General features: G+C 35.2%; 1 protein-coding gene and 1 long non-coding RNA gene across 2 annotated transcripts; one reads left to right on the plus strand and one right to left on the minus strand.

Annotated features, from left to right (window-relative positions):
• Positions 1-1,284: 1,284 nt before the first annotated feature.
• LOC114240378 (venom protease) lies at positions 1,285-10,198 on the minus strand. Its single transcript, XM_028170896.2, has 10 exons — positions 10,043-10,198; positions 9,886-9,962; positions 8,784-8,828; positions 8,238-8,337; positions 7,765-7,827; positions 6,690-6,769; positions 5,620-5,799; positions 4,739-4,961; positions 3,114-3,277; positions 1,285-1,715 (listed from the first exon to the last, which is right to left on the minus strand). The coding sequence occupies exons 1-10, from the start codon at positions 10,098-10,100 to the stop codon at positions 1,512-1,514; spliced, it is 1,194 nt and encodes a 397-aa protein (XP_028026697.2). The 5' UTR covers positions 10,101-10,198; the 3' UTR covers positions 1,285-1,511.
• Positions 10,199-12,479: 2,281 nt separating this feature from the next.
• LOC149500425 (uncharacterized) lies at positions 12,480-13,110 on the plus strand. The gene is made up of 2 exons (XR_016324852.1): positions 12,480-12,613; positions 12,722-13,110. It is a non-coding gene; the product is annotated as an uncharacterized LOC149500425 (long non-coding RNA).
• The last annotated feature ends 21 nt before the right edge of the window (positions 13,111-13,131 follow it).

The following is a 13,131-nucleotide window of genomic DNA, read 5'->3' on the forward strand; positions in this document are numbered from 1 at the left end:
TCTTCCCTTTGTCGTATATATCTCCCCAAAATCTAACCGACCCACTGTTACATCACAGTGTAACAGTGGGTCGGTGTTAGTCTTGATTCTGGAACGCTGCGAGGACTAAGGCCAGTTTTATTGCATGTTGTTTTCGTTTTATGAGCTATTCATGAGTCGTTTGTTCCGAAACGCTTCAAGTTCTGCTGTCGAATCCTTAATGAGCCTAGTTTAGTTCTCAATTCTTTTTGTATTAACAACAGACTCTATGAAGAGTTATTTTAAATTTGTTTTTCCTGTCTATTACGCCTTTATCTATTTAATACTAGCTGACCCGGCATACTTCGTAGTGCCTCAATCGATAAATAAAAGACACATCAAGGGGACACATTAAAGGCAAAACAAAATTGTTTGTTTTTATATAATTCCGAGCTTTTTTTATATATTCTCACCTTTCAAACCTTCCCTGGACTTCCACGAATAATTCAAGACCAAAATTAGCCAAATCGGTCCAGCCAATCTCGAGTTTTAGCGAGACTAACGAACAGCAATTCATTTTTGTATATATAGAGATATGGGTTTTTAACTTCAAATTCAATTTTATAAACACGACTTGAAAGCATTTTATTGACATATATTTTTTGCATATTCTTCTCTTTTTGTTTTGAGTTTTATTAATTTTAAAAGAATAATAATAAAAAATCTAACCTTGGCATAGAAGTTAAATTTGATATTTAGAAAATTGAATTTGATGTATATGAAGTGGAATTTGAAGTTTGTAAAATTGAGTTATAGTTAAAAACCCATATAGGTAGGTATAGGTGGTATAATCAGTCAATATTTTATATATTTGAATTACTGTTCCAAAAATGCCAAACACTATAATATTTATATTATATTTAATATATGATGGATACAAACTCAAAGTAGGTTTTTTAATTAATTTCTTCTTGATATTTTTCCATCCACCATTCGACTTGAAATGTATATTACATCTAATCGTTGAGCTTATATACAGTAGTAGTATAAAGTTGAATAAGGATGGTCTTAAAACAAATCTATATATATATATAATAAATGAATTGCTGTTCGTTAGTCTCGCTAAAACTCGAGAACGGCTAGACCGATTTGGCTAATTTTGATCTTGAATTATTTGTTGAAGTCCAGAGAAGGTTTAAAAGTTAGATAAATATGAAAATTCTCGGAATTAAATAAAGTTTAGGTCTTTTATTTATCGATTGAGGCACTACGAAGTCTGCCGGGTCAGCTAGTATTAAATATGTATGGTCTATTAAAACTCCAATCTCGTATTTTTTTAACTTATAATGGATAAAAGTTGATATAATCTGCATTATTAAGAATTATAAACATAACATTTATATATATAATAAATATTAATTGTTCTGTGCTTATCTACTATAACTACTAATACACTTATTCTTCTTGATTGTGTCTTTCATAATAAGAACGTTGTTTTTAATTACAATTCGATGTGCGTTTCAATGCCAGAAAGCTTTGGTTTTAAAACTGCACTAAGCTGTACCGCTTTGGTGGACTGTAGGCCAAACATTCTGTTCGATCCAATCAATGAAGCTCGACACTCTCGTGTATATCCCGGGCAGTTCAGGGAGAGCACATCCGATCCCGAATGACGTCACGCCGATTATACAATATATCTTGCCTTGAGACGATGTAGGAAGAGATATTTCAACTTGGAGAGGACCTCCAGAGTCACCCTGTAGAGATGAAAGTGAATTGTGAGCTCGTAATGCTACCATCCTACTCATCATTCTTGTTTCCATGGTACCTATCCCAGATATTTGAATCTTATTTAGATTTTTTCCCTATCTTTTTTGGTATTTATGGGTTTTGGTAAACAGGCTAAGATGGCTATTGAAAAAGACATTCCTACCTAGTTCTAAATTGCGAGCGTATTTTGCTGGGCACTAGTAGCAGAGAATGACAATTCGCAGAAGAGAAAAAATCAGTAAATGAAAATAAAAGTGACAATTGTCAAAGACAGATTAATGAGACAATGTGTCGAAAAAACGCCATTCGCATCACACTATCGGATTAGTAGCTGACCATTATATAGTATAATCTAATAATATAATAATGATTTTAATGTACTTCACACGTCACATCCATTAGTAACTTCCCAGTTGCCCTTTATATAGAGGTTCACTGTCAGTACATGTTACTGTTACTTCTCTGAGCCTTTGATAGGTCACGTCACGACTCATCATGCCGATTATCGTCCGGAATGACGGATATTTGAAGAGGCGTTCTTTGTTATGGGTTGTTTGGTGAAGTGAAAAAAATCGAAAGGTGTAAGTATCAGTGAATTACAAGGAAGACTGCAAAATTTATTTAAAATATTCCGCCTCTGTACATGAACAAAAATAGACAGTGTTTTCTAAATGTATTTTTACTGCAAATAAGTTTAAGGTTCATCCGATGTGTGAACAAAGGTAGAAGATATTTTAATATTAATGATTTAGAAATCACAATTTCAGATGTTAACTAATCAACAGTAAGTACAGAAAATCAATGAAAAAAGAAGAAAATCAATGATAATTACTTAATGGTAAGTTACAATAGCATCCACAAATGTCACGGTTTTTATTTGTTTTGATTTTTGTTGTATGTTCAGTATGTATAGATGTGCTAACAATTTGCTATTTAATTAGTTCGAGCACACACACACAACTGTTACTGGTGGTAGGACCTCTTGTGAGTCCGCGCGGGTACCACCACCCTGCCTATTTCTGTCGTAAAGCAGTAATGCGTTTCGGTTTGAAGGGTGGCACAGCCGTTGTAACTATACTGAGACCTTAGAACTTATACCTCAAGGTGGGTGGCGCGTTTACGTCTATGGACTCCAGTAACCACTTAACATCAGGTGGACTGTGAGCTCGACCACCCATCTATGCAATAAAAAAAAAAGGAAAACGTAAATTACGACATTTATCTTTTCAATTAATGAAGTTTCATTTGTATTATATAATATATAGGTACATATAAATGGATTCAATGACTGCAAAGACATATAATATGTCAAATGTTCTAACTTTTAAACTGGAACTCAAGAAATGGGCAACTTATTTTAAAGGTCTATAAATAAAGATACTAACCTGACATGCATCCACTCCCCCAGCCAACTGCCCAGCGCACAGCTGATGATCTTCGACACCGCACCAGTGTCTGTTGCACGAAGTCTCGAGCAATTGCTGACATTGCGGGGTATCTATCAAATCTATTACGATAGCTTGCAGTTCGGGCGATATGTCAGTGCTTCCTAAAAGAGATTTTTCGTGCTTAATTTCAGCTTGGATCCTCCCTACTTTGTAGGATAAAGTAAGTAATTTTATAAGTGTACGTGTGAATGTTTTTAGCGCAAGTGTTGCAACTTTAAAATTGAGCGGTGAAAATATCCCCTCCACGGTGTTACCCGAGCGCTATCACATGTCCTTCTTTAAAAAAGGCTTGTGGAGAGTATTATTATTATTATTTTTTTTTTTATTGCTTAGATGGGTGGACGAGCTCACAGCCCACCTGATGTTAAGTGGTTACTGGAGCCCATAGACATCTACAACGTAAATGCGCCACCCACCTTGAGATATAAGTTCTAAGGTCTCAAGTATAGTTACAACGGCCGCCCCACCCTTCAAACCGAAACGCATTACTGCTTCACGGCAGAAATAGGCAGGGTGGTGGTACCTACCCGCGCGGACTCACAATAGGTCCTACCACCAGTAATTACGCAAATTATAATTTTGCGGGTTTGATTTTTATTACAAGATGTTAATCCTTCACCGTGGGAGTCAATCGTGAACATTTGTCGAGTACGTATTTCATTAGAAAAATTGGTACCCGCCTGAGATTCGAACACCGGTGCATCGCTTAACATGAATGCACCGGACGTCTTATCTTTTAGGCCACGACGAATTTGTAACTAATTTTATAAGTGTACATAATATATGAATGTTTGTAGCGCAAGTGTTGCAACTTTAAAATTGAGCGGTATATAAGTATGTATCAATATGTATCAATTAGATGCAATTAAAAAAAATTAAGTCTAAATTTGAAATTTATTTTACCATAATTAAAAAAATGGCCACATTATTCGCTCTCGCGACGGCTCGCTTGGCTATTGGAGCTTATTGAAACAATTTATACGAAATTATGGAGCGTTCGTAGTCCAATGGAGACGGCTGGTGTAATAACTAGTATCATATGATTGTGCCAGAATTCAAATCAGACATGTATCTACTTTTCTAAGTAAATCGGTCATTAACATTTGTAGATTAACGTCGAGGATTTTTTAAATGTTTGTGTAATTACTTTAATAAGTTCTATTTATTGTAAGCCAGTGCCTACGGAAATCTATCACCATATTGCCTATTGCTACCACGAAGGAGTTGTACGATCAGATTGAAGGGTGGAAGAATTTTTATTTAATTTATTTGATACTTGTACTATACTGTAACTATACTGAGACCCTTAGAACTTATATCTCAAGGTGGGTGGCGCATATACGTTGTAGATGTCTATGGGCTCCAGTAACCACTTAACACCAGGTGGGCTGTGAGCTCGTCCACCCATATAAGCAATAAAAAATAAATAAATAAAAAACTTGGACGTCATGTCTCGAGTGTTATTATGTGTTAGTTCCTCGATAGCCATTTAGTACCCATGTAAAAGAAAAAAACGGCATCATTAGCTTGGATTAAGGTCCATAGCACCATAGATTACTTACTTGCGTCGACAACTCCCCATCCTGTCGCACTAGCTTTTTTCCCCAAACTGCTGAGATCGAAATGAGGCCAAAGGCATGCCGGCTGTACGTACTTGCTGAAGAAGACATCTTTGTCTAACTCCATGAGGGCAATGTCGAAGTATTTCTTGGGAGGATTGTAGGATGGATGTTTAATGATATTTACGATTTCTCTGTCTTCAGGGATTATGCCATCGTTTACTTCCTAGAAAATGTTTTTTTATAAAAATATTGTATTTTTTATAGAAAATGTTTTTTTATAAAAATATTTTATTTTTTATAGAAAATGTTTTTTTATAAAAATATTTTCAAATAATTTACAACATACTAATTGTGACCAAAACTGTTCATCTATATATTAATACGTGAAGCAAAAACTTTGTACTCTTTTTTACGAACGGAGGAATATGAAATTTCCCACACTTATAGAGAAGAAGTGCTGAATGCTAATTTTTTTTTTAAATTATGCATAAAAATACATTATATCGATAAAGAAAACATTATACACACTACCACGTATTTGACACACACACATATACTCTTTGTTTATTGTCAAACTTTTCTTATTGCTTAAAATCTGTAGTCAAATTTAGAATAGGTTAATATTGTTTATGTTTAATATTATTTGTCTACAGTGTAGTCTTGGCGAAATCTGTGACTATAGAAGTATAATAGTCTTTGACAATAGAACCATAATAATGTTCAAACTTATAATTTAAATTAATTATAGTCGAATTTCGACTACTGCAGGTCCACTAGTATGTAAAAAACGCCACTAAGATTGGTCTCATTTCTCGTGACGATATTTTCGCATTTATTTAAATAAGCAAGTAGAAGTTTGTAACTTAGGACATAGCTATTACCTTGTCTAAAATATATTTGTCGCCGAGTCTGACGATCTTAGGAATAGGATCGGCGATGGAAGTGTCTTTCAGGGAGAAGCTCGTACAATGAGCCGCAGTCAGTATAAATTTATTGCTAATCAACGATCCACCACATTTGAATATCCAGGATCCAACGACTGCCTGCCAGCCTATGGCACCCTATAAAAATAAAACATCTAAAAGTATGCTATATTGGTAACAAATAAAGTATGTTTTTTTTTATTGCTTAGATGGGTGAACGAGCTCACAGCCCACCTGGTGTTAAGTGGTTACTGAAGCCCATAGACATCACGCAAATGCGCCACCCACCTTAAGATATAAGTTCTAAGGTCTCAAGTATAGTTACAACGGCTGCCCTACCCTTCGAACCGAAACGCATTACTGCTTCACGACAGAAATAGGCAGGGTGGTGGTACCCACCCGCGCGGACTCATAATAGGTCCTACCACCAGTGTTTTGGTCAAGTTAAATTTTTTTTTGTAGTAGGAATTAAAAGTCTATTGCTAAATGTTTACCGGAAGTCATAAATGGGAATTCCTTGAGATATGAGTTTTTTTTTATGAATTTGGGATTGTTGGTGGCCCAGAGGCTATTCAGTTTCACTAGGACAGGTGGGCGAGCAAGGGCTCAGCCAGAAGGGGTGAGATTTGCCAACAGCTACCCGAGCACCTCCAGGGGAGACCTAACAACTCAAGAGTAGCTGGTTTGCGAATTAATCTAATGAAATAATTAATAATAATAATTAATCTACTACCGGAGCGACACGAGATCAAGATGGCTACTGTCCTAAAAAAAATTTTGGTATTGGAAATTTGGAGTTGTGCGGATCTAAATTTATTGTGTCATTTTCTAACAATATTTAACATGGAAGAGTAACTAATATGTGAAAAGAAAATACTAAAACCCTGTTGTATATTATTATAGGTATTTTAGATTAGATTAGATTAGATTATATTTTAAATTATTAAGTAGATTTTTCTCGACTTTTACTCTAATATTTTATTATATTTTACATTAAAATTATTATTATTATTATGTTGTTAACAAACCATGTGTGGAAATTCGCCAGGTAATGTGTTACGTCCCCCAATAGCAAATGATGGCTGGACATTACTATGCAGCTTAAAGCCTGAAATATTCAGAATATATTTTTTTATTGCCCTTGTAGGCAGACGAGCATACGGCCCACCTGATGGTGAGTGGTTACCGTCGCCCTTGGACTTCAGCAATCCCAGGGGCAGAGCCAAGCCGCTGCCTACCGCAATTGCTTAAGATATTTGACGATATGCCAATCTGAAATCTATACGGAGTGGAGACCACGGTAACATTTAATTAAAATGAGTACATTGTGTATTATTTTAACACTGATAATAAATAATATTAATAAATATTTGCTAACAATCACACCACGTTAACTGGTCCCGTGATAAGTTCGTAAAGAATTTGTGTTACAGGTACCAGATAACGGAAATAAATGTAAGATTTTTATTATACACATACATATATTTAAGATACATCCATAACCCTGGAAAAGACATTTATTTATATTTATCATACAAATACCTTCCCTTGGCGGAATTCGAACTCGGGACCCCCTTGTGTAGTGACCATGTCACTTACCACTACACCAGACGGACGTTATAAAATTAATCTTTCTAGCGCACTTAATAAGCTAGGCACAGAATAATATTATCAGTTTTTACGAGCTTCCATTTCTTGTTGAATTCGGCGAATCGAAATTATTTCTGTACAATTGCTTCTTTCTAATATAGTATTTATAAGGATTTACTGGTGGTAGGACCTCTTGTGAGTCCGCACGGGTAGGTACCACCGCCCCGCCTATTTCTGCCGTGAAGCAGTAATGCGTTTCGGTTTGAAGGGTGGGGCAGCCGTTGTAACTATACTGAGACCTAAGAACTTATATCTCAAGGTGGGTGGCGCATTTACGTTGTAGATGTCTATAGGCTCCAGTAACCACTTAATATCAGGTGGGCTGTGAGCTCGTCCACACATCTAAGCTATAAAAAAAAAAAAAAGGATTAGTCAAAATCTGTGTCAAGAGCTTGTGTTTTTTTAAAGACGAAACCACCATCTCCGCTCTTTACCGTAAGATACACTACTTACATTTGTCCAATCTTCGATCACGCTCTTCTCTGAAATTTATATTCCATAGGTATTCATAGCATTCTGTAAAATCGAAAATTATGTAATATTTCGAGGTTTTATTCAGGATAACATTTTAATGATTAATTATTCAATAGCTTTTCGATTGTTTGTTTTGGTTATAAAACGCAGATTCAAATTACAAAATATTTTCAATCTCAATTCAAAAGCCAATCTCTCGTAAGTATTTTTTAAATTTAGTAATGTTTATATAGAATACTTTGATTAATACTGATGACCGCATAAGGACTAGGATACATCACAAGTGTGCCACATTATGGTGATGTGGCCGAACGCTAAGGCTATGTATATTTGCTTTTAATCGTAAATCCTAGATCCTTACACTTTGAAGGGTCTGAATAAAGTTGATATTGAGAACTCAATTGCATACGTCAAGATGCCAAAATATATTGTTATTTTTGAAATTGACTTACTGACTTCACTGATTCTTCTTCCAGGTTTCTCGAAATTGGGTACTGTTGGATTATACGGTTTGCACACTTCAGGTTCTTCGGTGGTTGCAGACTGGTTATTCTGTTATCGCAAAAAAAAATACAGTATTATTTTAGTTTGTCTATTTATATTCACTAACTAGCTGACCCGGCAGACTTCGTAGTGCCTCAATCGATAAATAAAAGACCTAAACTTGTGTATAAAATAAACTTAAAACAAACAAAAGGAATCCGTCCGACGGGGGACACATCAAAGGAAAAACAAAATTGTTATTTTTATTTAATTCCGAGCATTTTCATATTTATTTAAACCTTTTAAACCTTCTCTGGACTCCCACAAATAATTCAAGACCAAAATTAGCCAAATCGGTCCAGCCGTTCTCGAGTTTTGGCGAGACTAGCGAAAAGCAATTCATTTTTATATATATAGAAATTATGATGTAACTCTTAACTGATGTAGCTGGATAAATAGCCTGATCATAGGAGAGGATAATGATGACGAGTGAAATCAATAGAATTCATACTCACGGATTTTGTATTGTCCACATAGCCCCAAGACCATATTTCTTCTGGCTAGAAGCAGAAATGGTGGAGAAAAAAAAAACATTATACATACTGCTATAAAATATTTTCAAGCTATGGTATTAAAAGTAATCAACAGTAAGGATTTCCTTACAAATTGATTTCCACGTGCTGCTCCGCGATAAACATCAGTTTGGGTCACAGTCTTCCCAGTATCACCAATACTCAAGGTAGGAGTTAAGGGATGTTAACACTAAACCAATGAGGCATGAGAATATTGTTGAGGAAGAGGCAGAGACAGGGGAGAAACTAGCAGGATAATTGTAGTATACGTGTGCTGGTAGAATAGGAAGAAGTAATAATATTAGATCGAAAAGACCGCGATCACTTAAATTGCAATCAATAATCAAATACAAGCATTACTGGTTTCCATTACTTTACTGGTGGTAGGACCTCTTATGAGTCCGCACGAGTAGGTGCCACCGCCCCGCCTATTTCTGCCGTGAAGCAGTAATGCGTTTCGGTTTGAAGGGTGGGGCAGCCGTTGTAACCATACTGAGACCTTAGAACTTATATCTCAAGGTGTGTGGTGCATTTAAGTTGTCGGTGTCTATGGGCTCCAGTAGCCACTTAGCGCCAGGTGGACTGTGAGCTCGTCCATACATCTAGCAATAAAAAAAAATCTACCAAAATTTTTTTTAACAACAATGCGTTTTTCGCATCTACTAGGCACCAGAAACAACGAATCCATTCATGTCCATAATTGTTGAATTTGATTGTATAATCCCATAGAGTTACGTTGTAGGTACTTATTAACTCCATGTATAATCCATGGTCAAGTTTGTTTACAACGGCCCCAACGCACATAATGAAGTTGCGTTCAGTTGAGTATTGTTAAGTTAGTGTGGCAATTCAAATACATTAGAGATGACCGGTTTTCAATTTATAATTATTTATTACATTTTATAATTATTATCATATTGAAATAACTTTCTATAATCACGTGAACGCTTGAAGCCGACAATCGAAGTAATGATTTCACAGGCAACAAATTGAAAACTGTTTTCGTGTAAGCTTAGAATCAAATAGAATATCGAAAAGAACAAACCCGTTTATTTCCATCAGAGTTGTTATCACTAGAACTTTGCAGTGCGTCGTTTTCTGGGTGCATTAACACTTCGGCCACTGAAAACACACATATATATATATCTATAAAATTTTACTGCACCCAACGAAATTTTTCTTAAGATATGTAATTAACGCACCGATGCAAAAGATTATTGCAACCAATACTTCCAGTCTCAATAAAGACGTAACCGCCATGTTATGTGACGCAAATTTGGACTTTGTAAGTATTTTATTAAACACCGCGCACTTCGGACGATAATGTTGGAATAACGTTATATCGGATATCGGCGAATATTATATGAAGCGAATGATGTCGTTGGCACTCCGACCGGTTTTACGAGGGAAGACCTTTGAGATCATGAATTGAATAACGATGTGTAGCGTTTCGAACAAAAAATTGTGTCCACTTAATAACACAATTTCGATCTTAACTACTGACGCCTTTTGATTTAGATTCACTTTATGTATTCTATTTTTTAAGCTATTGCATAGCTTTTATCGCCGGCCTTGAGCGCGGCTTACTGTAATCATGAAATTCCGTAACGAAAAAAACCTTACACCCCTCACTCCGCCTACCATGTAGCTCGCGTTCAACACATTCACACGTTGCGCTTGTGTAGCGTTTGTGAATAAGCGCGTGGCGTGACGTGCACACTGCATGCGCATCATGAAAAGTCTGCCCATCTCTCTCTCGCGCGGTCTAGCTTATGAGTGTGAAGGGAACAGTTAAGGTTTTGCTTTTATTAATGTTTAATATAGCGTGGTCTTGTTTTATTATTGTTTTAATATTAAATTATCATTATCTAATTATAATTGCATAAGTTGATAAAAAATGCTATGCAATAGCTTTACCGCGGCAGTTCCCGAGTGCCACACTTTTTTTTTAAATTTGTTTTTTGATATTGACATTCTGAAAAAAATACTATTTCCAATTTTTTAATGATAACATTAGAGTTTATCAGTAATTACTTTTCATAATCCATTTCAATTTCGTATCAAGCCAAATCCAAGTAACATATAGCATGGCTGTCGCACTCCTAACCAGTATGCAGGTCTGTTTCACAGCAGAAATAACGAGAACGGTTATACTTATCCGGGCTGGTTTGCAATTCCCGTAATCACGAGTCAAAACATGTATACACTAAAAATTAAGCAAAAAAAACAGAATCATCGGGAAAGAATATTAAGTTGTATTAATGTAATTATTATGTTTATTAATGTAATTATGTAATTGTATGTAATTATTGACAGTGAAAACGTACGCAATCGGAGAGTTATACTTTTATTTTGTGTAATGCCCAATTTTCGTTGCCAGGATAATTTAGGGAATTGCTTTAATACAAGGAAAAAATACCTAAAAAGTATTAGCATGGTCTTTAATTGTAACGGCTTCACTTTGAAAGTATGAAATGTTACGTGGTCATGTTTCTCGTATCACTTTGATAGTTAGGTTACAGCGCTTAAGGAAATTACTTGAATTAAATCTACGTCTAGGGAATAGGGAATATTTTTAGTGACGAATTCCGCACATGCATGGCATGATTCGACTACAGTGAAAATGGAATTTGAACTTTTTGATTGGACTACTGATACATAAGACTCATAATACCAGCTGAGTTTCTCACAGAAGTTTTTCTCAGCGAGCTGCAATTCTGATCTCAGGCGAGATAAACGCACTAAGGAGCTCGAGCTCATCCTTGAGCAGTTAGGACGCTTTTGGATGTGCTCGGTAAGTTGTTACCAAATCCCACCTGTCACGGCTGAGCCCACCTTTGCTGCCAGGAGCTCCTCCATACAAATAAAAGATAGATCTGAAGGATTTACTTCGTCTATACTTACGGCCGTTTTCAATAACGTATCTGAGTTTACGGATAGATAGCTATCGCCGAATATCAGCAAGAGCGTATCTATCCTTATTTTGCGTTTCACAATCACGGATAAGTGCTATCTCTCTTTAACCAACAGCAGATAGCTTCTTCCCTCCGATATATCCGAGCCTCTTGATACGTTTCGTTCTACTACAAATACGAAACAACATCAGGTCTAGACTTATTTTATTTTATTCTAAATTATAACTATAATTTAACCAGCATATCGTAGACTATCATAAACACATTTGTTTATAACAAAAAGTAATAAAAAAATATGTAGATTTTTTTAAATTGGACGTATTGCTATTTTTATCCTAGTCGAAATTATGAAACGAAACGTTTTGACAGTCCGTTTGCCAATAAGCAGTGATCAGTTTATTTGGTTTGTTTTTCTCTTGTTTACCTACTATATTAGATGATGACTTGCCTCCAAAACGCTTTAAAACTTTCGTTTATAATTCTAAGTGTGTTTATAATTAAAGAGCTACAGTGAAATAAAATGAATTCTGTAAGTATCTATGAACTACATTGATAATAATAATTTCACTTTGAAGACTAGAGTTCAAGTTTAGAAAATATATCTTTTTCAGTCATGAAAGGCAGCACCCATGACAAAAGATGAGACGATGATTCTAGCAGAACTTGTGGCGGCAAAAAACACATCAATAATAAGGAAACAAATGCCACAAACAATAAATTGAAGCAGCAGGCTTGGCCAACCCTTGTAAATGATTTTAATTTGTCGATTCGTCGTTTCCCATGAACTCCATCGCAGCTTCGACTAAAATGGGAAAACTTAAAAAACGCTACGGCAACATAAGAAACAACCTTAGTAAGGTTAGTATAATTAGTTGATAGTTTTTCTCTAATAACACATTGACAAACATGATTGTTTCTTTAGGTTGCCGTACATAGTATTTGAAATAATTATGCTCTTTGTTACAGGCTGGAGGTGGTAAGGATTGCAGATGAAATTTTGGATAAAGCATGCAAATTGTTGTAGGTCACATATATTTTTAACACTTTTACAGCCAAGCGGAAACAAGATGGAAGAAAAGAAATGCAATGCATTAGCAGAATATCTAATAGCAAAAAAGAGGCTTGATTTGGAAAATGAAGAAAAAGAGATTGTTGTAGCAGAACTTAAGTTAGATTTAGATAATGCTAGATGAAAAAATTAAAAATTACTTAAAAGGATTTCATAAATTAAGTAGACAATAATAATTTTATGTTAGATAGTTTTTTAAGTATATGTACAAATTCTAAATTAAATATCTTGCATGTACTAACCACTATGTAATTATCATTTTGGAAAATAAAAAATAGTCAAATTATCATTGGAGTTTATTTTATAA

Source organism: Bombyx mandarina, chromosome 21 (assembly GCF_030267445.1).
Source record: "Bombyx mandarina strain Sakado chromosome 21, ASM3026744v2".
NCBI lineage: Eukaryota > Metazoa > Arthropoda > Insecta > Lepidoptera > Bombycidae > Bombyx > Bombyx mandarina.

Coding starts and splice junctions, on each gene's coding strand:
- LOC114240378 (XM_028170896.2), bottom strand. CDS start 10,100: ATGGCGGTTACGTCTTTATTGAGACTGGAAGTATTGGTTGCAATAATC. Junction 7,828..8,237: donor AAGAAGAATCAGTGAAGTCA/GTAAGTCAATTT, acceptor TCGATTTTACAG/AATGCTATGAATACCTATGG. Junction 3,278..4,738: donor ATGGGGAGTTGTCGACGCAA/GTAAGTAATCTA, acceptor AATCTCTTTTAG/GAAGCACTGACATATCGCCC.